Source organism: Macaca mulatta, chromosome 10 (assembly GCF_049350105.2).
Source record: "Macaca mulatta isolate MMU2019108-1 chromosome 10, T2T-MMU8v2.0, whole genome shotgun sequence".
Lineage (NCBI taxonomy): Eukaryota > Metazoa > Chordata > Mammalia > Primates > Cercopithecidae > Macaca > Macaca mulatta.
The window spans coordinates 99772107-99800044 of NC_133415.1; the positions used below are offsets into that span (position 1 = coordinate 99772107).

General features: G+C 43.8%; 1 protein-coding gene across 4 annotated transcripts in view; it reads left to right on the forward strand.

Annotated features, from left to right (window-relative positions):
* Positions 1 to 27938, forward strand: part of EYA2 (EYA transcriptional coactivator and phosphatase 2) — a 299580-nt gene that overhangs the window by 77281 nt on the left and 194361 nt on the right. For 2 of the 4 annotated variants that reach the window (XM_015148889.3, XM_015148890.3), the window contains exon 2: positions 19879 to 19997. In XM_015148889.3, the coding sequence (XP_015004375.1) occupies positions 19889 to 19997 (109 nt within the window). In that variant the 5' untranslated portion in view covers positions 19879 to 19888. Of the gene's footprint in view, positions 1 to 8222; positions 8686 to 19640; positions 19777 to 19878; positions 19998 to 27938 lie in introns of those variants that run through there. The other 2 variants (XM_077951904.1, XM_077951903.1) reach the window with 2 other exon arrangements.

The window sequence follows — 27938 nt, forward strand, 5'->3', positions numbered from 1 at the left end:
GGAATTTTGTGGCTTAATATTAAGGAATATTGTGGCTATGTTTTCAAAAAAAGGATCTTTTTTTTAGAGAGAGACTTACATGGAAATATTGACAAATGAAATGATATTACGGAATTTGCTTCAAAATACTATGACAGGGGGAAGTAGATGAAGTGGAAATGGGGCAGGACTGGCCATGAGTGCTGGGGCTGTGTAATGAGTTTAGGGAAGCTCATTAATGAGTCTGAGTATTTTTGCAGTGTTTTTGGAATTCTCCATAATATAAATTTGCTACACACACACATACACACACAAGTAAATGCACTGAAGAAGATCTGGTAGGAGATAAGAGATAGTGGGTGGTAGATAAATACAGACAGATGTAGATTTGGCCCTGTGTAACAAAGAGCTTAAATAACAGTGGCATAAATAACCTAGGAGTTTATTTCTCTCTCATCTGAGAGTCTGAGATGATACAGCAGCTCTGCTCTGCAAAGTCATCAGCAGCCCAGAATCCTTTCATCTTGTTTCCTCATCCTTAAGGTGCTGCTCTTTTCCTCATTGTCCAAGATGACTCCATCACATGACATTCTATCCAATAGGAATGGGAAAAAGAGGAAGGTCCACCCCATTCCTTTAAGAACCTAACCTACATGTTACTTGCATCACTTTTGATTCCACCCTAGTGACTGTACTTAGTCACACGACCACAGCCTAACTGCAAGGGAACCTGGGAAATGTAGTCTTTATTCTGGGTGGCTGAGTGCCCTGCTAAGAATCAGTTGTTTTTCGTAGAAGGGAGAAGAGAAAGAATATTGGGGAATCACCTAACAATCTCTACCACGGTGTACTCAAACCGTGAATGATAATTAGTACAGATCAATGGGACTATGGGGAACTTATCTTTTCACCTGATGTGTTGCTCTGACTCTTACCACGAGCATGTGCATTTTTTCTTTTGTAAAAAGAATTAAATATAAAAACTGTTATGATAAGTGGTGTGTGCATGATCCTTGTATATGAGGCTGCAGCGTCATTTTTCAATATTCATTTTGCTGATACTCATTGCCTGTTTAGTGCTGATTACAATTACTTTATTAGATGCTAAGGACACAGGAATGACAAGACAGACAAAGCTCCCAGCCTCTGAAAGTGAACAGAGAAATATGCAGCATATTTTAAGATAGTGATCAGAATTAAGAAGGCAAATAAAACACAGTTGTGGGATAGAAAGCAGGGGGTGATTGCGGGGATGTGGGAAGAGTTTGACAATATGATCAAGAAAGGAATCTCTGAAGAGGTGACATTTGAGAAAACACCACAGGTGGAAGAGGGTTTGTTGCAGAAGGAACAGCCAGTGCAAAAGCTATAAAGTGGGAATCAACTCACTAGGTTTAAATAATAGCAAAAAGGGTAATGTCCCTGCAGGAGAAGCTATCAGGACAGAACTTCCAGGAGGTGAGATTGGAGGGTGGGAAGGGTTTTGGATTAAGTGTTATATTAGGTCATTTGGGTATTAATTACTCCAAGTCATTACGGCCAAAAGGTGGTTTTCCTAATTATTTGCAATCATTTTCAAAATAATTAGGAAACATGGAATGTGGGAAAACAGTCCATTGGCACAGTGTCATGTGGTGAAATGAGATCTGCGCCTTGTTCCAGCTCTGCCTGTCATTAGCTGTGGGACCTGAGGAAACTTACTGGATTTGGTGGCCTCCCAGTTTCTTCACTTCTAGGGGTGGAGAAGAGCACTTACTCTGTATCCTATTCTGCCCTCAGAACTACACAAGTAGGAAGTCATTTATCCCCACAGCAACCCTAGGAGGTGGGGACCCTTTTTATCCCCATCTGGCAAGTGAGAAAATTGAAGCAGACAAGTCAAGGACGATCCCACACCATTTGCAAGTGGCAGAGCCAGGATTTGAACTCAGTCACCCGGGCACCTGAGGTAGCTGCTTAGTCACCACTCTATCAATTTCCTGCCGGCTCTGCCCACCTCACAGTCTGGTTGGGAGTGTGCAATGAGGAAAGAATTTTGACAGCAACTTCCAAGAATGTAAATGCTGAACAAATGTATTAACATTATTGGAATATTCTGGAATATCTCTCTTCTTTACAAATAAATATTTTAAAGTTTCTAAACTCCTAATGAAAGAATTGATTCAGGCCACGAACGTTAGTGGATGAAACCATCAGATCGGAGGTTAATGGGAAAGTTATAATGGAGGAAGCAGGAGGTGCTACCTGTACACGAGGGCCCTCGTGGTGTCACTAGAAAGGAGACACCTGGGACTCCTGATGAGATGCAGTGGTGAGAGCCCAGCACCAATTCCAGAACATTGCTACCCTCCCCCAAATTACTCTGAACCTAATCACATTTCAAGCTAATTTATGGGAAATACAATGAAAAGAGAAATGCATTAACAACACCATAAAGAGGCAGACAGACAAATACAGAACGTGAGATAGTCTACAAGACAACTAACCTAGTTTCTCCAACACATCTACAGTCTGTATAAAAAGGAGGGGAAGGCTATTCTAGATTAAATAAATGTAGGCGATACAATAACCAAATCTACTGTGCAGACTTTATTTAAATCTCGTATCTTACAATCCACGCTTACAAGGGTGTGTTGAGACAGTTGGGAAAGACTGAATGTGGACTGTGTTCAAGACAGCACAAGGAATGAGTGTTAATTTTGTTAGGTGTGATCATAGAAAATGTCCATATTTTTAAATGAAGTGTGGTGGAGAGAAGAGACTTCAAGTGTGAATTTGTTTTAAACACTTCAGCAAAGAGAAAAGTAAATAAACCAAAATTCTGTGAAGAGACACATTTGGTAAAAATCGTGAACATTGTTGAATCTAAGTAATGGGTGCACAGCAGTTCATTGCACTGTTCAGTCTACTTTTGTATATGTTTGAAATTTTTCATTAAAAATAAAACTTCTAGCCTTCACCATGAAGCCATCAGACGAAAAGAGAAGGAAAAAATAAAACTCATATGAAATTGCATAAAAATTGTATAAAATAAAAGCCAACCTCAAAACAAGAATAAAAACATTTTTTAAAAAACTTATGAATCGGCCGGGCGCGGTGGCTCACGCCTGTAATCCCAGCACTTTGGAGGCCGAGGCGGATGGATCACGAGGTCAGGAGATCGAGACCATCCTGGCTAACACAGTGAAACCCCGTCTCTACTAAAAATACAAAAAAATTAGCTGGGTGTGGTGGTGGGCGCCTGTAGTCCCAGCTTCTCAGGAGGCTGAGGCAGGAGAATGGCGTGAACCTGGGAGGCGATGGAGCTTGCATTGAGCAGAGATCGTGCCACTGCACTCCAGCCTGGAAGACAGAGTGAGACTCCGTCTCAAAAAAAAAAAAAAAAAAAAACTTATGAATCACTGCATGGCTCGTTCAATTTCAGGGTAATGATGTAATTAGAGGAGATCTGTCATTAGAAGAGATTAATTTTAAGACATCTGCTGCTGTCAATGGCAGATGGCAGAAGAGTGGAACATTCAAAGCACAGGGCTCTCAGTCCATCTCTGCTACTTACCATTGATTTTAGGCAAATGTCTTCAATTTCTGTCCTCACTTTCCTTATCAGTAAAATGGGATTAAAGTTCTATCAACCTCATAGGGGCTATTGGGAAGGTTAAGGGGACTCAAATATGAAGGGCACTGAAAACAATGTCTGGCTCGTAGACAGTGCTTAGTCTACATGAACTACTATTATTTTCACTTTCATAGTGGTCCAAGCTTCATGGAGGCACATATAATAATTTGGACCAAGTGAAGATATTCTCATATTTGGTTTCCAATATTCAATTTCTCTTACCCATTTTTCGACATTTCTCTCCTGCCTGTTTCCCTTCCCCCAATAAAAATGCCCTTGCTCTGTAGACTCAGAACACAGTTCGCCACAGTTTAAATGGTTTCACATGGGTCCAGGTCATTGCAATGGGCTATGGTTGGGGTGAAGGAAAGGAAGAGGAACAGTGAAGAACAATGTTGCTGGTGTGGTATCTGAAAGCAAAATGCCTCTGCAACCTGAGGATTCTCTTTCCTCCCTGGATCTCTTGCCTGCCTCTTGGTAGGATACCAGGACTCCAGGACTCCAGGACTCCCCCAGTGGCCTCAAGCACTTCGTGTTCTCCAGCCATCCTTGGCAGGAAGGACTCTTCTCTTACAGTAAGAGTCCTTGGTGTTTTGCTTTGTGCCTTGTTTTGGTGGTTGTGGGTTGGGGTGTGGGTTTGGTTTGGCTTTTCTTTTTTTCTTTTTAATGGCTCTGCATGAGACATATTCTATAAAGTTCTACATTTTGCTCCAGGGCCCTGCTGAACCCAACCAGGAATCAACCAGAACGTGTGTGGTCCTATCCCAGCCTGTCACTGCACATTGGGTGCCTTTTTGAAGGTTGCCTCTTGTGGGCCTAGAGAATATTGGAACACGCATCGTAAAATGCAGGCATCTGGACTTGCATCATGTGTTTTTCTAAAAAACCAGTATCAAGAGGTTGCATACTGCGTGATTCCATTTATATAACATTTTCGAAATGACATTTTAGAGATGGAGAACAGATTAGTGGTTGCCAGGGGTTAAGGGTTTTGGGTCGGGGGGGTCTGGGGTGGGGGGACATCTTTGTGGTGATGGAATTGTTCTCTAGATTGCAGCGGCGGTTATACAGAGCTGCACATGTGATAAAATGACACAGAGCTACACACGCACTGAACCGACCTCAGTTTCCTGGCTTTGACATTGTACTATGGTTATGTAAGATGTAATCACAGGGTGGAAGACATTGGTTGAAGGGTACTCAGGACCTTTCTGCACTATGTTTTGCAATTTTTTGTGAATCTAAAACTATCTCAAAATAAAAAGTTTTGGCTGGGCGCAGTGGTTCACGCCTGTAATCCCAGCACTTTGGGTGGCCAAGGCAGGAGGATTGCTGGAGCCCAGGAGTTCAGGACCAGCCTAGGCAACATAGTGAAATCCAGTCCCTTAAAAAATAAAATACATAAAATAAAATAAAATAAATAAAATAAAATAAAATAGTTTTTAAAAATACTAGGGACAGTGGCCGGGCACGGTGGCTCATGCCTGTAATCCCAGCACTTTGGGAGGCCGAGGCCGGTGGGTCACGAGGTCAGGAGATCAAGACCATCCTGGCTAACACAGTGAAACCCTGTCTCTACTAAAAATACAAAAAAATTAGCCAGGCGTGGTGGCAGGTGCCTGTAGTCCCAGCTACTCGGGAAACTGAGGCAGGAGAATGGCGTGAACCTAGGAGGCGGAGCTTGCAGTGAGCAGAGATCACGCCACTGCACTCCAGCCTGGGCAACAGAGCGAGACTGCATCTCAAAAAAAAAAAAAAAATACTAGGGACAGCAAAATTGGATTCATTGACCAAATAATGGCCCTTGTTTTACATGCGATCAAGGATGAGGGAAGCAGGCCAGGCACTGTGGCTGATGCCTGTAATCTCAGCACTTTGGGAGGCCAAGGCAGGAGGATTGCTGGAGCCCAGGAGTCAGGACCAGCCTGGGCAACACAGTGAAATCTCGTCTCTTAAAAAATCAAATACATAAAATAAAATAAAATGAAAAAAGTTTTTAAAAATACCAGGGACAGCAAAATTGGATTGATTGACCAAATGATGGGCCCATGTTTTACAGGCGATCAAGAATGAGGGAAGCAGGCTGGGCACGGTGGCTCATGCCTGTAATCCCAGCACTTTGGGAGGCTGAGGCGGGTGGATCACCTGAAGTCAGGCATTCAAGACCAGCCTGGCCAACATGGGGAAACCCCATCTCTACTGAAAATACAAAAATTAGCTGGGCGTGGTGGCGGGCACCTGCCATCCTAGCTACTCGGGAGGCTGAGTCAGGAGAATCACTTGAACCCAGGAGGAAGTAGAGTGAAAGCTTTCCCATTAGCCGTTTTTATTTTTTATTCTATGCCGAGCTTATGTGAATGAGAATTCATCAAACATAGGTGAGAGAGTTTAGTCTGGAACTGAGATTCAGGTCTTAAGCTGGTTTCCCTTTGTCATAAGACTCCCTAGGACTCAGTCTGCTTGGCTGAAGGATGGTGCTGTGAATAGGCTGCTGCAGAGGCATATTGCGTATGCAATTGCTTATGTAAGCTGAGTGCAGTGGCTCACGCCTGTAAATCCCAGCACCTCGGGAGGCCGAAGTAGGAGGATCACTTGAACCCAGGAGTTGGAGACCAGCCTGGGCAACAAAGTGAGATCCCTGTCTTTACAAAAAAATAAAAATGAAAACACTAGCCAGGTGTGATGGTGCACACCTGTAGTCCTAGCTACTCGGGAGGCTGAGGCAGGAGGATTGCTTGAGCCCAGGAGGTAGACACCAGGAGTTTGCTGGGCAACACAACAAGGACCTGTCTCTATAAAAATAGAATAACTGTTTATGTCTTCCTAAGGGAGTTTTTGTTTTGTTTTGTTTTGTTTTTTTGAGACGGAGCCTTGCTCTGTTGCCCAGGCTGGAGTGCAGTGGCGCAATCTCGGCTCACTGCAAGCTCCGCCTCCCGGGTTCACGCCATTCTCCTGCCTCAGCCTCCCCAGTAGCTGGAACAACAGGCGCCCGCCACCTCCCCCAGCTAATTTTTTGTATTTTTAGTAGAGACGGGGTTTCACCTTGTTAGTCAGGGTGGTCTCGATCTCCTGACCTCGTGATCTACCCGCCTCGGCCTCCCAAAGTGCTAGGATTACAGGCGTGAGCCACCGTGCCTGGCCCCTAAGAGAATTTTTGGATAAAGCTTTCCAATCAGGGAGTAAAAATAGCACAAGGGATGAAGACATGGGACATTCCGCTGGGCGTATAAATTGGATTCACCACTCTGAGGAGCGATATGCAAATGGGTTTTACGGTTTTAAACTGGGGGCCCGCAGTCTTTCCTTGGGGTATCACTTCTAGAGAACTCCAGGTATGTGCACCCAAGAAGACCTGCTCCAGTCATTGTGGAATTCATTATCCTAACAACAACGTGGGACCCCTGAGGACTGGACAGGTGAACTGTGACACAGACATACCTGCAGACACCATGCAGCAATGAGAAAGAATAAGCTAGATCTCTGTCATGGCATGGAATGAACACCAAGGTATTTTATTATTAGAGTGAAAAAACATCTTGGAACAAGATGTACATGATCAATAGCGGTCAACAACACATTCACAAAACACATTTGTAAAAACAATACTGTATATTTTAATGAATGTGTGGGTGTTTGTGTTTATAAGCTATTTATCCTATTAATTGTGGATACATCTGGTGGGAGGTAGTGCCCCAATGTGACTCTAATCTTATCTGAAATTTTAAAATGTATTTACAAATGTTTTTAGATGTTATTTGGGCAACCAAAATTTTATTTTAAGAGAGAAAGGGCCATGCAATTCTTATCTCAGCAGAAGGAGGCACAGGTGGACTAGTTGGGATCACCCATTGAGGAATTCCCACTAAGTCTGGATGGCAAATCCCACCTGAAATGCCAACTTCAGGAGAGCAGGAACTTGTCTGTCTGGTTGGACACTGTATCCTCAATGCCTGAGACAGTCCCTGGGTCTAAGAAGGCCCTTAAAGAACAGGAGAAGGGGAAGAAAGATGAAATCAATTAGTGAAGGAGTAGCAGCTTTGCTCTTTGGTGTGCTACGTAAACAGCATCAGTGATTCTAAATCATGGGCAGCCTGACTCAATGAATGAATCAGTGAATGGCTTTAGTGTCACCTGTGTTCCTGATCCATTTATCTGCCTTCTAGCCTTTGCAAAAGAAACTGAATTTGCATTATTTATCTGGGGAGATGGTTCCCAACGCATTGCAACCCTGTCCCACAACTTCTATTCAATGACACCTTCCCCATGTTAAGGGAGACAGGGTAGAGGAGGATGGAGGTGTGGACAGGAGGAGGGATTTGTGATCACACCCTTGTGGCTTGTGGAGTTCTTCCCCAAGGTTGTTGAAGTGACAACAGCTGCTGAATTTCACTGGCTGAACCCACAGCTGATTCCTACTCTAATTTTTCACACTGAACACCTAGGGCGTGATACACCTGTATTAAAACACAAAGGCAGTCTGCAGTCTCGCAGGCAAGGGGCTGCCCACGGCTCCAGGTAGACATCTTCCAGGACTTGTGTGCAGCAGGAGAGAGCGTCTCTTCTCCAGCAGTTCATCTTGGGCCTCCCATTGGCCCCAGGTGGCTCACGTGACCACCATCCTGGAGCCAATCACTATAGACTGAGGAATGGGAGATGCTAATTGCCAGGCTCCGAGCTTGTTAGTAGGGTCAGTCCCAGCCAAGCCACGTGGACTGAGAGTCATGGGGAGACCTAGGGAAATTAAATAACTCACAAACATCTGTAAAAACTGTTCCAGTGACTGGTGTGTGTGAGAGAGGGCCATGGGCCTGTGGAAGCTGCAGGAGGGAAATCACTCACTCAGGGAGAGCCTGGGGAAGTCCTGCCGGAACTGAGGCCTCTGCAGGGTGAGCAGAAGGGACGGGAGTTCCAGGCAACGGGAACAGCATGTGCAAAGGCCCTGTGGCAAGAGGGAGCGTGGAGCAAAAGAAAGGCCAGTGTGCTGGGATCAGACATTGGGTGAGGAGAAGCCAGATCAAGGCTATGTTCCGAAGTCTTCGCTTCATCTTAAGAGCAATGGAAAGCCGTCGGAGGTTATAAGCAAGGATGAGGTGAGGGGGCAGGTTCACATTTATGCTGTCTTTCGCTGCACGGAGAACAAACTGGAGGGAGGCCATGGTGGCCCCAGGGAGGTGGGCAGGGGGACTGCGGTGGTCTTCCTGGGCAGTGAGGGTGGTGGCTTGGACCTGGGTGATGGCCGTGGAGGTGAACTTTATAAGGCCTGGAGATGGATTGGAGGAGAGGGAGAAGTAAGAGTGATCCTGAGCTTTTGGTGTGAGCAACTACCCCCTGAAATGGGGAAGCCAAGCTGGTTTGTGATTCACAGAGGTATTTTGAATGGAAATTGAATGAGGCTGGTGGAGGCTGCCAGAGACGTCCAGGTTTGGGCCACAGCTGCTGTCTGTTCAGAAGCCTGTGATTGAAGTCAGCAGGCTTTGATTTCTCAGCCCGTGAAGGATGCTGGGAGTGGCTCTCTCCAAAGTCCCCTTGGCTGACTGGCCATCTGTCCTCTGCATCTAACAGGCAGGGCCACCGTCCTCAGCCAAGGTAGCTGGTGCACTCACAGGGGTGGGGAAAGGTGAGCAGCCCACCCGCTGGGGACCCTCCATCTGCTTTTGATCCCTCCCAGCCTTTGAAGCTGCCCCTGCCCCCACCCCCCAGCTGTCATCTCTCAGGCTCCCCCACTTCTTCCCAGTCCCCAGGGACAGGGGTGGTGACAATGGTAACAAATGGCACAAGCCGCAGGCAGCAGCAGGCCAAGGAGGCCAGAGGGTGGGGGCGCTTGAATGCCTTTCTTCCCGCTCCTTCAGGCTCTCTTCTGAAGTAGCCGGGCTATCAGGGTTTTGCAACAATGCAACAAAGAAAGAATTTTTTTTTTTTTTTTGTAAATGAATTCCATGCTTTTGCTTCCTTTCCCTTCCCTCCCTTCGTGAAAGGGAAGCTACGTCTTTCTCCTCCCCCAGATTCCGTGAAGGCTGTCTGAGTTCTCTCTTCCTTCCCCTTGCATAGAGAATAAGCTGGTCTCCAATTTCAGGTAATTGTGAGGTGGGGAGAGTGGGGAGAATGTGAAGGAAGCCTTCCCCTCAAATTGCAGGAGAGCTCAACTCTGCCCCTCAAACCACAATAGGAACCAGTGGTTTCCAGGTGATCCTCATGACAGTTTCCAGTGTCTACCTGGAATGAAACGAATAGTGTGTTTCAAGCTTTTGTCTGTGTGAATGCAAATAATCTCGGCTGCCCTTTGTTGAATACCCAATGCCTTCTCTGACTCATTTTCCTCAGAATAACCTGGCGGGGAGGGTAGTATTTACTGCATCTTACAGAACTGAGGCTCAGATAAGTGAAATAACGTGCCCAAGGTTACACCGCTGACAAGGACATAGCTGGGATTTGAACCCCTGGAGCAGATAACAGGTCTGGTGCTCTGACTGGGTAGCTTAGTAGACTTTAGAGCTCGATGGGCCCTGAGTTGAAATTGTGATCCAGAGCTATTTGCAAGCTGTGGTTAAGAGCACAGATCTGGAGCCAGATCACCTGGTTGAGAATCCTGGCCCTACCACTAACTGGCCAGGTCAGTCTCTGAACCTGTCTCCTTATCTCTACCTACTTCATAGGATGAAATGAGCCAGTGCATGCAGAGAGATTTAAACCTCAGAGTAAATGCTCTGTAAGTGTGAGCTGTTTTTATTTCTAGTATCCGTAAACTGAGCAATGTAATCAGGGCCAGGTTAAAACCTTCAGCAGCCTCAAACACCAGAGACTGGCCTCCCTCCTCCGTGGTCTCCTCCAATTCAATAATGAAACAATGTGGTTCATAAGACAAAAAACTCACTGTGTGCTGAGAAGTTTTTTACAGTTTTGTTTAGTTTTTTTTTATTGGTATATAATAGATGGACGGATTCTCAGGGTGCACGTGATCGTTTGATGCATTCATATAATGTGTACAGATCAAAGCAGCATAATTGGGATTTCATCACCTTAAATATGTATCTTTTCTTTATGCTAGCATCATTCAAATTACTCTTTATTCTAGCTATTCGGAATGGATGATAAGCTATTGTTAATTATAGTCACCCTACTGTTCTATTGAACACTAGGTCTTATTCCTTCTAACTGTATATTTGTACCCGTTAATCAACCTCTCTTCATCCTCCCCACCACCCTTCCTGGCCTTTAGTAATCACAATCTACTCTCTATCGTCATGAGATCTACTTTTTTAGCTCCCACATGTGGTTGAGAACATGCCATATTTGTCTTTCTGTCCTTGGCTTATTTCACTTACATAATGACTTCCAGTTCCATCCACGTTGCTGCAAATGACAGGATTTCATTCTTTTCATGGCTGAATAATATTCTACTGAATATGCATACCACATTTTCTTTATCCATTCATCAGTCGGTGGAGTGCGCTGACATTTGAAAAGTTTCTTCTTAGATCCTCATGGCAGAACAGGATAAGTTCACCAAACAGGAACGATTTCACATTTTCTTGGTGACTGCACTTTGCTCAGACTTAAATCTGTGTTTAGTCGGCCTTGGAGAAAATACAGGACAGATCCTTCTATCTCCCAGCGTGGTGGAGAGAATTAAAAGAGAGACTGTAAATGTGATCAGGAAAATTGCCTGGCATATAATAGGTGCTTGGGAAATGAGAACCATGACTAGAATTTTTGGAAGAGTTTTACTAACTCTGGAAACTGAGTTGCCTTGAGTTGCTTGTTCACATTCCTGTACTCTGTGGCTAATAGTTTGCTTCTGCAAGTCACCAGTTCCTATAGCTGTAGCTGCCCGCAGGAAAGAACAGTTGTCAGGTTCTCAAGTCAGGGTCATGTTTACTTTGTGAAGATTAATATTTCTGTAGCTTTGGCTTTGTTAGTGCTGTTCATTTATTTGCCTCCAAAGGATGATGTGTTTTGATTGCTCTAGGTATTTTAATTGCTATAGGTATTTGAGATTTTTCAGATCTAATTCTAGATCTAACAGAGACCTAGAATCAGTGAAGTCCCTTTCTTCATGCACATTAATTTTGGAAAAAATAAACTTTTGAATTATCATATATTGGTGGATTATTTTATCATTACTGTGTGTCCCTGTACATCTCTAATAATGGTTTTTATTTTAAAATTTACTTGGGGTAATGCCAGCTTTCTTTTGTGTTGTATTCGTATTATTGAATCCTTGCTTTGAACCTTAGTATGTCTTTCTATTTAAAAGGGGTCTCTTGTAATATTTAAAAGGGGTCTCTTGTAGTTAGTTTTTTAAAGTCAGTCTGGTGATCTTTGTCTCTCAAGTGTTGTATTTATTCTGTTTGCATTTACTGTAATTAATGTAATATATGTACATGAAATGTTTACATTTATTATTATTCTTTAAGTGGTTACCCTAAATATTATAGGATACATCCTTGATATATCTAAAACTTTACTATAAACTAGTACTTTTACCATTTCCAAGAAAATGCAAGGTCCTTAAAACATGTTGATTATATTTATCTATCCTCCTGCACATATTTACCCTTTTATGTTGTTCTTTATCTTTGCTGAATTTTCATGCTTCCAGAACATTCTTTTTTAGTGCAGGTTTACTGATGGCAAGCAATCTTAATTTTGGTTTGTTTCATTTTGATTTTGTCTTCATTTTGAAGTTTTTGTTTTTTTTTTTTTTTTTTTTTTTTTTTTTTTGCTGGCATAGAATTCCACATTGGCAGATGAAATTCCATTACTTTCTGGTTTCCATCAATTCTGCTGAGAAGCTGATTCTCAGTCTTATTATACCTTCTTTAAAGATTATGTCTTTTATTCCCCCTCTGACTGCTTTTAAGATTAATTTGTGCACATGTGCAGTTTGACCATCACATGCCCAGGAATGCTTTTCTCTGTATTTATCTTGTTTGGGATTCACAGAACTTCTTGATTCCATGACTTGATGTCTGTCATCCATCTGGGAAGGTCTTCTGTCAGTTTCTCTTTAAATATTGTTTCCGACTTGCTCTCTCTCTCCTCTCCTTCTGTGGCTCCTACTACATGTGTGCTAGATCTTTTACCATGTTCCATGTTTCTTTTATGCTCTTTTAAACCTGTTTTTCAACCTTATTCCTGAGATCTGTTTACTGACTTACCTTCCAGTTCACTAATTCTTTCATCCACTATGTCCAGTCTGTAGTTCAACTGATCTGTCGAGTTCTTAATTTTATTTATTTCATTTCTCAGTTCTATAATTTCCTTTTTTTTTTTTTAGATGGAGTTGTGTTCGTGTCACCCAGGCTGGAGTGCAGTGGTGCAATCTCAGCTCACTGCAACCTCCGCCTCCTGGGTTCAAGCAATTCTCCTGCCTCAGCCTCCTGAGTAGCTGAGATTACAGGCACCTGCCACCATGCCTGGCTAATTTTTCTATTTTTAGTAGAGATAGGGTTTCACCATGTTGGCCAGGATGGTCTCAAACTCCTGCTTCAAGTGATCCACCCGCCTCGAACTCCCCAAGTGCTGGGATTATAGACGTGAGCCACCATGCCCAACCAGTAATTTCCATTTTTAAAGAGCCTAGTTGTTTTTAGCAGCATTCTCATCTTAAATCAGTTTTTTTTATTATATTATCACAGTTGCTAGGGACTCCATGTTTGACAACTTCAATACCCGAATCTCACGTGAGGTTTTTGTTTTTGTTTTTGTTTTTGTCTTGGTTTTTGATCATTTGGTTTTGTTTCTTGGTAATTTTTCTATTGTGTATAAAACATTATGGAGACTCTGGAAGATGACATCTCCCCCAAAAGAAACGTTTTTCCTCTGGCTATTGATGATAGTAGAGGCAAATCACGTTTGTCCAATATGGGATTGAGATGACTCAAGGCAGGATCTATTTTGTTTGCCCTAATTCCAAGGAAGTAACCCTTCAGGGTCCCAGTTAAAAGCGTTGAGTGTTTCTCAAGGCTCCTCATCCTTATTGAGGGTGAATTCCATTTTTTGCCTTCCTGTAATTAGGCAACTGCAAAAAAGCTCTGCTTAATTTCTTGCCTTCATAGCTACCCCTTTTTGCTTGGTTTCTCTACCTCTCACCACCCCCAGCCTGAGTATCAGCAAATACCTCAAGGCTAATAACTCGACAATATCAGACTCATACCTATGTGGTTCTCATATTTCTACAATCTTTGCTCCTGTGACCTAACTACTTTAGTAATCCTGAACTCCAGTTTTTGTCTCCCCACCTCCACAAGACTGAAAAACTCTAAGCTGTTGCTTTTTAATTCTTTGATTGTAAATTGGCAAATGTCTTGAGGGGAAACTTGATAGAGGTCAAACTTAGTCTGTTTTTCATCTCTCTGGGATCTTGGTCCCTCAGGACTTGCCTTGGTTGACTTCCAATCCCTTAAGACAATATTTTATAGCTTTTATTTTTGATCATGATAGTGAGATTGGCTAAAAATACAAGCTGTCCCATCATAGCTGGGAGGTGCACTCAGCTGGACAGTTCAATACATATTAGGAAAAATGGCTTATTTTTGTTTTCTTCAATATGGAGAAAAATTAAACTTTAAACCACATAAAAAGGCAGACTGTAAATGAATTAAAGACTTAAATATGAAAGCTAAAATTCTAAGTGAATAGTTTAACATGTAGACAAATTTTGAAATCCCAAGAATAGAGAAAGGATTTTTATACCTACAAAAAGAAATTATTTGGTAAATATGTAAGGATATTTTGTTCTACAAAAGACAATAGAAATAAAACAGACAAATGGAAGACTAAGAGAAGAAATTTACAGCATTCAAAAAACACAATGAATACCTAGACTCTGTAATGCACTCCAGCAAATCAATAAGAAAAAAAAAAAAAAGATAACCCAGTAGAAAAATGGGCAAGCATAAAAGATCTGAACAGGCAATTTCCAAACATTCATATGGCCTACAATTATGTGAATATATGCTCAAACTCACTAGTAATCCTAGAAATGAAAATCAAAACAACTATTAGATATTGCTTTCCACGCATCAGTTTGGCAAAAAGTAGAAAGTGGGGCAGTGCCAAGTGTTAGCTGGAATTTGTGAAACTGGAATGCTTATGTACTTCTGATGGAATCTAGAATGGCACAGGAATTATGAAGAACAGTCTGCTAGTACTTGTTCAAGTTCAGTTCACATATGCTCCATAACACAGAAATCCTCCACCTTGGATATAAATACATTTTAGGAATGTGTGTGTCTATAGTGTATATAGTGTAGGGAGAGATACTGCATTTTTAAAAATGAAGATGAATGGAGATGTTCATTGCAGCATTGTTTATAAGGTGGCTGAGAGATAAAGGCTACCTAGCTGTTCACCACCAGGGCATTGCTTAAATTCAATAGAGTGGGTGTACAATATAGAATTATAACTATAAGCTAGATATGCATCCAGTAATATGCACATTTTTAAATCTGCAGACTGAAAATAAAAAGCCTTCTAAACAGAATGAGATATTGTGCACATTATTCATTAAATTAAAACACATGCCACACATAAAATAACATGGCATCACTTATAAGGAAACATTTACATATTTAATATGTCAGAGTCATTGTCTAGGGTGTGGTGGAAAATAAGAATAACTTTTAAAAATCTTGTTGGAAGAAGGTGATGGCTCAAATAAGATTTCCTCCCTCCCTGTCCCTCTTTCCCTCTTCCCCTTCTTTTCTCCCTTCCTCCAACAGTTGGTAATTGGATGATGGAATGAACAAGATTCTGTGTCAAGTGCTTTGGAGGAAATAAAGATGATTTCCCCATTGGCTTGGCCTTCAAGAACCTTAGGCAAGGACCTAAGTTGAATACACCAGAAGCCTTAGTAACAATACTCTGTCCCAGAGTTCAGACTCACAAACACATTCCTGCTCTGCTTAAAATCAACAAATGCTCTTTTGGATGTGTAAGAGCTCTTAAGGATGACAGCAACACCCAGTAAAGTAAATAAGTTACATGACTGAGGCCAGAAGTGTCACACTGCTGTCTCCTTCCTTAGCAGACTTTTCTGATAATACATATGACATAGCTCTCAAATGCAAATGCCTGTAGGGAACAGGAGGAAATACAAATGGAAAAAGAGGGTCAAATGTAAGAGAGCAGGGAGTGGTGGGGACTGTGACAAAATGGAGTCCATGTACCTTGACTTAATTGGGCAGCCACTGTTCAGTGCCAGTTGGCTGCTGCCACGCAAGAATAAGGCAATACTCTTGTAGTTTCAACAAAAGCTGAAAATCTAGATTTTTATGTGAAATTGTCTCATTTTTAAATATTGGCAACTACCTCAAATATTTTTAAACCCCAGGGAGTGGGGGAAACAATTCACTTTGTTTTTAACCAGATTTGGTCAGTTGGCTAACAATTTGCTACTTCTAATACTCTCATAGCATGTGGATATCTGGAGACTAGTGATATTTTTTAACCTCATTGTTTATTTTTTTTTAACCTTTAATTATTTGCACACACCCAAAAGAATGAAGGGAATTAGTTTAGACAAGATGCAAATTTCTGGCACCTGTAGCCAGATAACAGCTACAGTGTCTGCCATTTGCTAAGCACCATACGATACGCTTTGATGTATCAGAGGGAGCAAGACAGCTAGGCCTCTATCCTGGAGTGCCTGTGGCGTTTGAGAAACAAAAAAACAGGTACCAGGATGCATGTATATGTGGGGACATTTTAGGACTCAACATTGATATAAACATTGTATGTATGTGTCTGTGTGTGTGTACATATATATACACACATATACACATATATATGTGTATATATGTGTGTGTATATATATATATACACATATATATACACACACATATATGTATAGTAGAGAGAGAGAGAATATAAACATGTAAACACTAGAGCTGATTCGTATGTGTGTTAGCCCGTTTTGCATTGCTATAAAGGAATACCCGATACTGAGTAATTTATTTTTAAAAAAGCAGTTTATTTGGCTCACGGTTCTGCAGGTGGTACTAGCATGGCATCAGCATCTGCCCAGCTTCTGGTGAGGCCTTGGGAAGCTGTTACTCACAGTGGACGGTGGAGGGCCAGCAGGCACATCGCACAGTGACAGAAGGAGCAAGAGAGATGCCCGGCTCTTTTAAACAACTAGTTCTCCTGTGAACTAATAGAACAAGAGCTCACTCATACCATGGAGAGGGCACCAAGCCATTCATGAGGGATCCACCCCTATGACCCAAATTCCTGCCACAACACTGGGGATCACATCACGTTTTAACATGAGAGTTGAAGGGGACAAAGCCCAAACCATATCAGGGTGGGATTCTCTCATCAGATCAAAACGTCCTTATACAGAAAGTATTTCCTATGTGCAAGCCCTGAGATAAGGGCTTTCTTACTTAAAAATTAAGTGTTCCAGGCATACAAAGATGGATAAAACATACAAAAATAGGGTACCCGGCATCCTGCTTACCTGATAGAGGGGTTGGCAAAGTTTTGCTGCCAGATACTAAATCTTCGGCTCTGCAGGCCACACATGGTCTCTGTTGAAACTACTCCACTTAACACTGTGGTGTGAAAGTAACCACAGACAGGATAGTAAACCAGTGAGCAGGGCAGTGTTCCAATAAAACTTTACCTATGGACACTGAAACGTGAAATTCGCATCATTTTCACATATTATGAAATAGTATCCTTCTTTTGATTATTTTGCAACCGTTTAAAAATGTGAAATCCGTTCCTGACTCACGGGTCACACAAAAACAGTTGTGGGCTGGATTTGGCTTACGGGCCATAGGTAGTGTCAGCCCCTGAATTAAAACACTACACAGTCGAAGCCCCCCAGGTGTTACTTCCAAAATTATATCCCCTCCTACCCCCAGAGTTAGCCTTTCTCTTGAAAACAGTGTTGATCATTCCTGAGTGTAATTTTCTTTTTGTGGAATGCATCTGTGTCCATTAACAGTACAGTTGGTTCCAATCCAAGGATTCAGTTAACTACAAATCAAAAATATTCAGGGGGTGGGGTGAGCACGGTGGCTCACGCCCCTGAGGCCAGGAGTTCAAGACCAGTTTGGCCAACATGGCAAAACCCCGTCTCTGCTAAAAATAAAAAAATTAGCTGGGTGTGGTGGTGTGTACCTGTAATCCCAGCTACTCGGGAGGCTGAGTTAGGAGAATCACTTGAACCTGGGAGGCAGAGGTTGCAGTGAGCCCAGATTGTACCACTATACTCCAGCCTGGAAGACAGAACAAGATTTTATATATATATATATATTTTTTTAATATATATATATATTCGGGGCAAAAAAATATAAGAATAAAAATAATATATATTTTAAAACAGTGCATATAACAACTGTTTATATAGTGTTTACATTGCATTGGACATTATAAGTAACCTAGAGATTATTTAGAGTATGTGGGAGGATGTATGTGGGTTATGTGCAAATACTCTACCATTTTTTATAAGGGACTTGAGCACCTGCCAATTTTGGTGTCCATGGCAGGGGGCGGGAATGGCTCCTGGGATACTGAGGGGTGGCTGTATTTTTGAACTTTATTTTGAATAAGCATTTAAGTTGCTATTAAAATAGTGCTTTTTTTTTTTTTTTTTTTTTTTTACATGAATCACCTTTTTTAATCTTCACCATGACCATTTTCCAGATGAGAAAACTTTTGACTGAGAGCAGTTTGGTACCTTGCTCAAAGTAGTGGGTAGCCCACTGGGATTTGAATTTGCAACCTTTTTACAACAGGATCTGAGTTTATAAGCAACACACCACCGATCGCTACATTGTGTTTCATTAACCGAATAATAACTGATCTTGCCAAGGATGACCTTGTGATAATGATGTGCTCACAATAAATTTAGCCTTTCTCTAAAGACAACTGTGGGTTAAATGTTACTGGTTGTAGTTTAGACCTTGGAAAATTGCTACACCATGTATAGTAGTGTGTGCATTAACCAGAAACCTCATTTTCTAAACTCAGTGGGTGGGAGTTTATTTATTAATATTTATTTTGAGACAGGGTCTCACTCTGTCACCGAGGCTGGAATGCAGTGGCACGATTACAGCTCACTGCACCCTCCATCTCCCCTGGCTCAGGTGATCCTCCTACCTCAGCCTCTTGAGTAGCTGGGACCACAGGTATGTGCCACGATGCCCAGTTAACTTTTTTGTATTTTCGTAGAGATGGGGTTTCGCCATGTTGCCTAGGTTGGTCTCAAACTCCTGGGCTCAAGTGATCTGCCACCTCGGCCTCCCAAAGTGTTGGAATTGAAGGCATGAGCCACTGCGCCCGGCCAGAATTTAGAAGGAGCGACTACCAACATGGTGCAAGAATTGGAAATATTTTCAATTAAAAAATGAGAAAGACCAAAGGAGACTTCATCCCTGCTCTCCCCCTGCCCACCCCTCCTAGCATATTATAAAAATCATGGGTAATTCAGGAGCCAGTATGTTCTCTCTTGGTCAGGACCACAGTGATGAACTGTGGAGTATTGCCACCAAGAGAGCTGTTAATGATGCTGATGCCTTTTGAGCTTTTCTCTGTCCGTGCGAGTAGTACCATGTTTGTTTGTTTTGAAATGGAGTCTCATTCTGTCGCCAGGCTGGAGTGCAGTGGCGCGATCTTGACTCACTGCAATCTCTGCCCCCTGGATTCGAGCGATTCTCCTGCCTCAGCCTCCCGAGTAGCTGGGACTACAGGCATACGCCACCATGCCCGGCTAATTTTTCTATTTCCTTTAGTAGAGACGGCGTTTCACCATGTTGTCCAGGATGGCCTCGATCTCTTGACCTTGTGATCCACCCGCTTCAGCCTCCCAAAGTGCTGGGATTACAGGCGTGGGCCACCCCACCCACTCTCTTAACCACAGTCAGCTCCACGTTCTCCCTAAGCCTCTGGCTTTTGGAAATCTAAATCCAAATGCTCCCTCTCTGCCTATCTCTCTCCTCCTCAGCTGGGAAGTTGCCCTGGTTTGCTCTGGCTCATTTATATGACATTGAAAAGAGACCAAAATATAATTTTTCTAATGGCAAAATACAGCAAGAAGGAGGGGAATGTTTTAATCAACTGGGTGTATTCTCCAGCGGGGAGCAAGAACTTCATTTTAATTTCTCATTTCCCTTTGATGAAAACTTCAGTGAATTTTTATCATGTGGAATTTATAAGAAGGCTGGGTTTAGGTAATCAGCTTTAATATTTATACTCTTAGGGAAAGAAATAGGAATCATTAGCAAGCATGCATAATTAATGAATAAATTATATTTCCCTTTGTTTTCTTTCAGGTACAAGGAAATGCTAGAACTAGTGATCTCAGCCAGCCTCACTGTAAACAGCGCTTGTCTGGAGAAACTGAAGTTTCACCGTGCTGGCGTCACTGTGTGGACTCTGAGTGACAGAGAAGGTAGGCTTCCTGCTGTGAGTTTGGGTCAACAGGTGTGGTGGTCCTAGGTCACCCTGAGAATATCGTAAGCGACAGACACGCATCCTTTCCAAAGTACTGTCCTTAGGACAATTTCTCCCCCTGCCATTTAAATGCTTGCCTCTGAACCAAAACTTTGGCATGCCTCTCTGACAATTCTGTCTCATCGTTAGAGATAAAAATATGCTCGTTTGTATCTTGAACTTCCTTTCTTGGTCTCCAATTCCAAGAAATGCTGACACCACCACAGATGATAGTCACTTTGGGGTGAGTCCCAGGCCCAGCCCTTGGATGTGTTTTGCAGTGTCTGCTTCCGGCTTTGAGCTCTGTCCTCTACTCTGTTCTGCCATCCCCTTGTCCAAGCAGGCGTCTTGCTTACAGGGGTTTCACATTAGGACAAGAACTCGTCTGCCTCTTGCTTTCAGGTCGGGTTGGAGTCAAGGAAGCAGAGAAGAATCAAAGTTGTTTAAAAAAGTATTGGCAAATGATGCAGTCGAACTAGTTTTCACTAGAACAATTCCAGCTATTGTTTGTTCTGTTTCGGATCTGTCAGCCTTCCTGGTAGAGCTTGGAGTTAGCAAAAGGCATTAAGCTATTATGTTTAACCATTGGGCTTAACCCTTTCTTTGGCTGGCTTTGGGATTTGCTGCTGGTGTCCTGAGACCCCCTCGTTGTTTTTCCTTCACTATATGTTTGACACCAACTCATGGGGCACAAATGCTGTGTAACTGTCTTGGAAAACCAAAGTGACTTGTGTCTAGTGGAATATAACATCACAAGGAATTGGCTTTGAAGCCAACCCAGGCTCCCATGAGTAATTATTGCTGTCAGCAAGACAATGACATTTCTCCTTACATGCTGGTTACAGAGCTGGAACTGCACTGATGAAAGTACCACCAAGTGGCTTGGGCTCTCATGCCAAAACTGGATGGTGAAGAGCACACCCTCATTCTTCCTGGCACTTTGGACCATTCTTGTAAACCGCCCTGGGGCCTTTGAGAGTTTAAGAAAATGTACTGAGCCCTGTTCAAAGACAGTCATCATTTTCTTTCCAAATAGAGACACAAGTCCACTTAAGTAGAGACACAAGTCAACTGTCTTCATTTGAGAGCCGGTAGTAACAGGAAAGGGCATAGGCTGCTGAGTGGGGAATCCCAGCCCCACTGCTTCTCAGCCAAATGATCTCAGGCAAACCGTTTAACTTTTCTGAGCCTCAGTTTTCTCACCTGTCAAATGGGGGCATAATGGCATACTTCATAGGGTGCCGATTACAAGGAGGAAGTGAGGTGATGGGATGTAAAGTGTCTGGTACACCTTGGGGGCATGCTGCATGGTTAAATGTACTATTCCATCGTCGTTCTCCTCTGAACCAAATAACCACGGTAAATTCAAAACCATGGTTGCACACAGGGCAGCCCGTAGCCACATCTGGCCCTGGAGTTTGTCTTTGTTTGGTTTACACTATGTTTTAAGTAAAAGTGAATTTGTAAAAATTGGGAGCACTCACATACAAATCTGGAGTTCTAGTTTCTCTTAAAAGGCTGAAGGCTGGCTAGGAGCAGTGGCTCACACCTGTAATCCCAGCACTTTGGGAGGCTGAGGCAGGCAGATCACGAGGTCAGGAGTTTGACACCAGCCTGACCAACATGGTGAAACCTTGTCTCTACTAAAAATACAAAAAGTAGCCGGGCATGGTGGCAGCTACTTGGGAAGCTGAGGCAGGAGAATTGCTTGAACCTGAGAGGCGGAGGTTGCAGTGAGCTGAGATCGCACCATTGCACTCCAGCCTGGGCAACAGAGTGAGACTCCGTCTCCAAAAAAAAAAAAAAAAAAAAAAGGTCTGAAGGCTTCAGCAACTGTAGGCCTCCACATTCCCTGCTGGCTGCCACTAGTAGGAGCTGAGAGGCAGCTGTCCTGTAGGTGAATCCGTGCCTCTCCCTTTTGTCCTTCATTTTTATGAGCACCTACTTTCTGCCAGGCACTGTTCAAAGCAACATAACTCTAGATTCATTCTCCCCCTCCCTCTCTATCACCGTCAGAGCAAACACTCGGCACTTGTCATGTGCCCGGCATTACTCTATTTAACTCATTTAATCTTCACAACTCTAAAAAGTGGGCACTGTTATTATCCCCATTTTACAGATGAGGAAACCAAAATGCAGAGAGGTCAAGCAGCTTGATTGAGATGGCACAGATAGCCCAGATTTGAACCTACATAGTCTGACTTCAGAGTTTATTCTCCTGATCAGTACTCTGTACTGTTTCTCATTTAATTATTATACAACTACTAGGCTATGAGCCCATTTTACAGACATGGAAGTTGGGGCATGGAGGAGTTACGTAACCAGGTTAAAGTCATACCAGAATCAAACCCAGGCACTCTGGTTCCAGAGTTCTCGCTTGTAAACCATTTCTAACTCACTTTCTGCCAAGCCGTAAGAGTCTCCAGACCCTAGATCTTCAATTCTCGCACAGTGGTGAAATCCACAGACACACTCCTTTTTGTGACCTGGAGCTGTCAGTGTCCTTTCTACTGCCCTGGAACAAGCTGGCTGCCATGGTGAAGGCTTTGAGGGTGGAAGCGATGGGGCAGAGAGAGGTTGCTCCCAAATTCAGAGCAGGTAGCGCCAGGGAGGTCAGGTTACACATACACACTTTCTTTCTCATGGGGCAGGTGGTGAGCTCCAGAGACTCTGCAGGGAACATTCCACCCTGGAGCGTGACCCCCAAGTGCCGGATTATGCCTCTCCCGCTGCCTGGCCTCCTGTTCTCCCTCGTCCTGGGCCATTCCTTCTATTACAGAGTCTTTACTAGGTGGCTTCAAAGATCCTACTCAAAGGAGGACCCCAGAGAGTCATGAGTCACAGGACCCGCACTCAGGGGGATTCTGGAGGGAGCCAAGAAGCTCCCCAGTGGCTTCCGTTGCATTCTCACCTCTGCTTCTTACCGGCCGTGGGACCCTGGCTAGTGGCCTAACCTCCTTGAGACCCATTTGCCCCATCTGTTTAATGAGAGTAATTATTCCACCGACCTCACAGACTCAATGTGAGGATGAAATAAGTTAAAACAGGGAGTGGTTTATATTAAGTTAAAACTTATTCTATGCTTTTTAAGCACACTGAGTTTTAACTTAAAAAGTATAGAATAAGATCTGAATTCCTAATCCTTGGCCACCAGGCCCTACTTGTCTATCCCTGGAAGCCTCCCAAACTCATCTCCCTCCCTATCGCCTTTGCTCCTTGGGCCCAGCCCCTGGCCCCTTTTCCTTTGCGTTAACTGAGAAGCATGATTCTGCGCCCTGGACCTTTGCACCTGCTGTTTCCTCTGTCTGGACCAGTCTTCACCCAGGCTCTGCAGGACCAGCCCTCCCTCAGTTCTCATCAGAGAGGTCTTTCCTAATGAAAGGAACTACCCCTTCCTTCCTTCATTTGTTCGTTCATTTATTGAACAAATGTTTAATCAGCCATGTGCCTGGCACGGTTTTAAGTACTGGGGAGACAGCATGGAAAACCCTATCCTCATGGAGCCCACACTAGGGTGCTGACAAAGCAAAAAGCTGACAATGACGATAAAGAAGTATATAGCACGTTGCATGGTGATGGGTGCTGTGAAGGAAAAAAAGCAGGGGAGGAGGATGAGGAAATGCAAGGGTGGAGGGTTGCAGTTTTTGTTAGGGTGGCTAGAAAAGAGCTCCCCGAGAAGATAACACTTGAGTTAAGACCTGTAGGAGGTAAGGGAGGGTGCCAGATGGCTACACAGAACAAGAGCCTTATGCACAGAGAAGACAGCAAGTGCAAAGGCCCTGAGGCAGCAGTGTGCTCAAAAAACTTTACATATATTAATACAAACATATATACATATACATATGTAAATTTCTATTCCTGTTTAGCATGCAACTTAGTGCCTGGCTCATGGTAGATCCTTAAAAATTATTTCTGGGTGAGTGAAGGGGTGGGTGGATGAAGACAGAGTGGTGCTGAGGAAGCCCAGATAACTTTAGAGGCATATTGGCTCTGAATCCTTAGTAAAGTTTCCTTCACTTCCCCCTGCCTCATTTTCTACATTTGCATCGTACTGATAATAATTTCCTTACTGGGTTGTTGTGGAGAATAGAGAGATCATGCTCATACAGTCCTTGGCACAGTAACCCTGGTTTGTTTGTAGGAACCACTTGAGAAATATTACCTATTATTCTTTACGATTCACGGGAAAAATGGATTTGAATTGTATCCTGTCTCTGGGAAGGGGTGGTGGGGAGTTACCCTGAATAGAGGAAAATTTTTCTTTTAAAATGCAAATGCATTTTTCAGAAACTGATGCTCTAATCTCATTAAGTGTTTCCAAGGAGCTGCTCTCACTTCCTGCACCTCCTCTGCCCTGGGCGTGACAAGACCTCATTTTCAGTTTCAGTCTCACCGGTTCCAACCTGGAGCTGATGGGTTTTGATTCATTTCATCCAAGCCAGGCTGAACTGCCCAGACCTTCGCCCAGGTACTGGCCTGGGGAACCACATGTCAGCTTCATCCTTCTCACCTTTAAGGCTTTTGTAGTCGTTCACACCCAGAACAACCTCTACCTGTGCGGAACAGAAATCCCGTTTTGTGGGGGCAAAGGGTGCATTAATCCCATCGTAGCCTCCACAGGTAAAGAGCTTCCATTGATGGCAGTAGCTCACAAATGTCACAGTCTCGAACCACTTTCTGTCGTGTATTCAGACCACCTCTACGGCCACTTGGTACTAATTTGTTCTTTTTTTTTTTCTTTGAGACTGAGTTTTACTCTTGCCTCCCAGGCTTGAGTGCAGTGGCGCGATCTCGGCTCACTGCAACCTCTGCCTCCCAGGTTCAAGCAATTCTCCTGCCTCAGCCTCCCAAGTAGCTGGGATTACAAATGCACACCACCACACCCTGCTAATTTTTGTATTTTTAGTAGAGGCGGGGTTTCACCATGTTGACCAGGCTGGTCTCCTGACCTCAGATGATCCACCCGCCTCGGCCTCCCAAAGTGCTGGGATTACAGGCGTGAGCCACGGTGCCCAGCCTGTTGTTTCTTTAGAACAACTCCTTTGAAATAAATTCATTTTAAAAGGATGACTTAAACCAGTTCCAGAAATGAAGAGTTATGACTTTGATGGTCTTGTTGTGATTCTAATGTGCATAAAATTAATTTGCAATGTTTTCAGTCAAAGAGGGAGTATTTATAGACTCCCGAAAACCATTGCACTCTAGGACTTGCCGCCTCATTCCTTTCTGTCCTCAGTGGCACCTCCCACAAGAGACAAAGGGCTTGCTCATGGTCACAGAGCCTCTCAGTGAGAGTCAGAATTGGGGCACACACTTCTGGACGCCTAGCGTGGTGTCTTTCCAGCTGTCCCTGTCCTAGTATGGGAGTGATTTAAATCACCCGCACGAGGAAGATGAACTGATACAGTTGACAGACGTATACCTTCATAGCAGAGACCCGCCTCAGGACATCTCGCTGGCACCACAGATTGTCTCATCTCTCTGGGGGATCCCTTAGACGCCGGCCCCTGGGGTCCAATTAGGCAACATAACAGCGGTTGCTGCTTTCAGAATCATTAGCTTCTTAATCCTCCCAGTGAGAGGTGAAAAAAGTGTGAACATTCAAATTGGGCTCATGGATTTAAGTGGCTTAACCAAGGGCCCCCAGGAGAGCTGAAGCTAATAATAGCTCCTCTGTGCTCAGCACTTAACCATTTGCCAGGTACCTGTCCCATCTGCATATGTGCAAGATACTGCCCCAATTTGCAGATGAGAAAACTGAGACTCAGAGGGAAGAGGTGAAGGGCACAAGGTCTCATGGCCGTATTGCAGCACAGCCAGGATTTAAATTTGGATCTGACCCCTTAAGCCTATGTGTTTTCTTTGGAAAGAACATCAACAAATTATGAGAATGGGTTGTAGATTTGGCCCATAGTAGGTGCATGATAAACATTTGTTGACTGCATGAATGAATGTGTGTCCTCGGGTAAGTTGCTCCACACAGTCACTCACATACACAATTGCACATAGTGTGCACTCAGTACACACAGACTGAAGCTTTAATTTCCTCTCTTAAAACTGGATCTTTTGCTTTGCACATTTATATTGTCTTCGTGGCCCCAATACGCACTTGAGTTTGTGTCTTCTGAAATGGAGATTTCTTTTAATGAACCCCAAATTGTGATAATGCTTAGTGATGTGTAATTTTGTATTAGCCAGTGGTCTAAACTCTCCTCAAAATGTGGTCTGTGAACCTGCAGCATCAGCATCACCTGGAGGCTTCCTTGACCAACAATCAGAGCCTGTGTTTTAATAAGATCCCCAGGTGAATCCTGGTTCCAGGTGCGCTGGTCTCAAATGTCCATTGCTTCCTTTGCACCTTGTTATAATTGCAGTTAAGTACTCATTTGTGTGATTATTTGTTTGTCATCCATCTCACTCACTAGACAGGAGGCTTCAGCTCCATAAAGACAGGGACCCTGACTGCCTTGGCTCACAGTATTAGTCCATTCTCGCACTGCCATAAAGAAATACCTGAAACTGGGTGATTTATAAAGAAAAGACTTTTAACTGGCTTACAGTTCCGGCCTCAGGAAACTTACAATCATAGTGGAAGGTGGAGGGGAAGCAGGCTCATCTTCCATGGCTGGAGCAGGAGGAAGACAGGGGGGTGGCAGGTGCCACACACTTAAACAACCAGATTTTGTGAGAACTCACTATCATGAGAACATGATAGAACTCACTCACTATCATGAGAACATGAACCTACGGGAAAATCCATCCCCATGATTCAGTCCTCTCCCACCAGGCCCCTCCTCCAACACTGGGGATTACACTCACTATTGTAACCCAGTTCTGAACTCATGCCTGGCACTGAATGAATGAATGAATGAGCTCAGCCCAGAGGCTGTGGCCATCTGCTCAGCTGATCCCTCTCTCCTCACCCCGAGGAAGCTTGGGAAGAAGAGGAGGCTTAGAGTTTAAAATTCAGAAGGAAATAGAGGAGGCACTCTGTCCTCCCTACTTGACAGCCAGCTAGCCCATTATGCATCAGCCACAGCCCCTTCATCCTGTGGGTCCATTCTCAAGCCCTGGGGGAGGATGAAGAAGGGGCAAAGCTCAGAGTAAAACAGATTTGGTTCTGTTGGGCACCAGGTCATTAGAGCTGCTTTCACTACCAGCAAAGTGGATCAAAGTTGCCATCAATGACTCCTCCATTGACCTTGACCTCATAGCCTACATGGTCCAATATGAATCCATCATGGCAAGTTCAATGGCACCAACAAGGTTGAGAGCAGAAAGCTATGATCAGTGGGAAGTCCATCTCCATCTGCCAGGCACCACATTCCAAAGGGGGCATTGCTGCCACTGAAGAAGTTGCCTTCATCACCCTAGAGATGCTTGGGGCTCACCTGAAGAGTGACATCAAAGGGGCATCATCTCTGTCCCTTGTGCTGATGGCCTGTGTTCGAGATGGGGGTGACCTACTCCCTCTAGATTTCCAGCAAGCCATCTGCTTGTCCCCCCAAAAGGATCTATGACAACCATGGCATCATAAAGGTACTCATGACCACTGCCTGTGCCCTCTCTGCCCCTCTGGCAAGCTGTGGTGCGATGGCCATGAGACTGCTCAGAGTGTATTCAGTGGCACTGCCAAGGCTGTGGCAAGGTCATTCATGAGCTGAATGGGAAGCTTTCTGACACAGCCTCCTGTGTCCCCACCCTCAGTGTGTCTGTCCAGGATCTGACCTGCCATCTAGAAAAAGCTATTGAGCACAGGGACATCAAGAAAATGGTGATGCAGGCACCTGGGGGTCATTGAAAGGAATTCTGGGCTACACTGAAGACCACGTTGTGGCTTGCAGCTGTGACAGTGATGCCCACTCCTCCGCCTGTCGCACCGGGGCTGGCGTTGCCCACA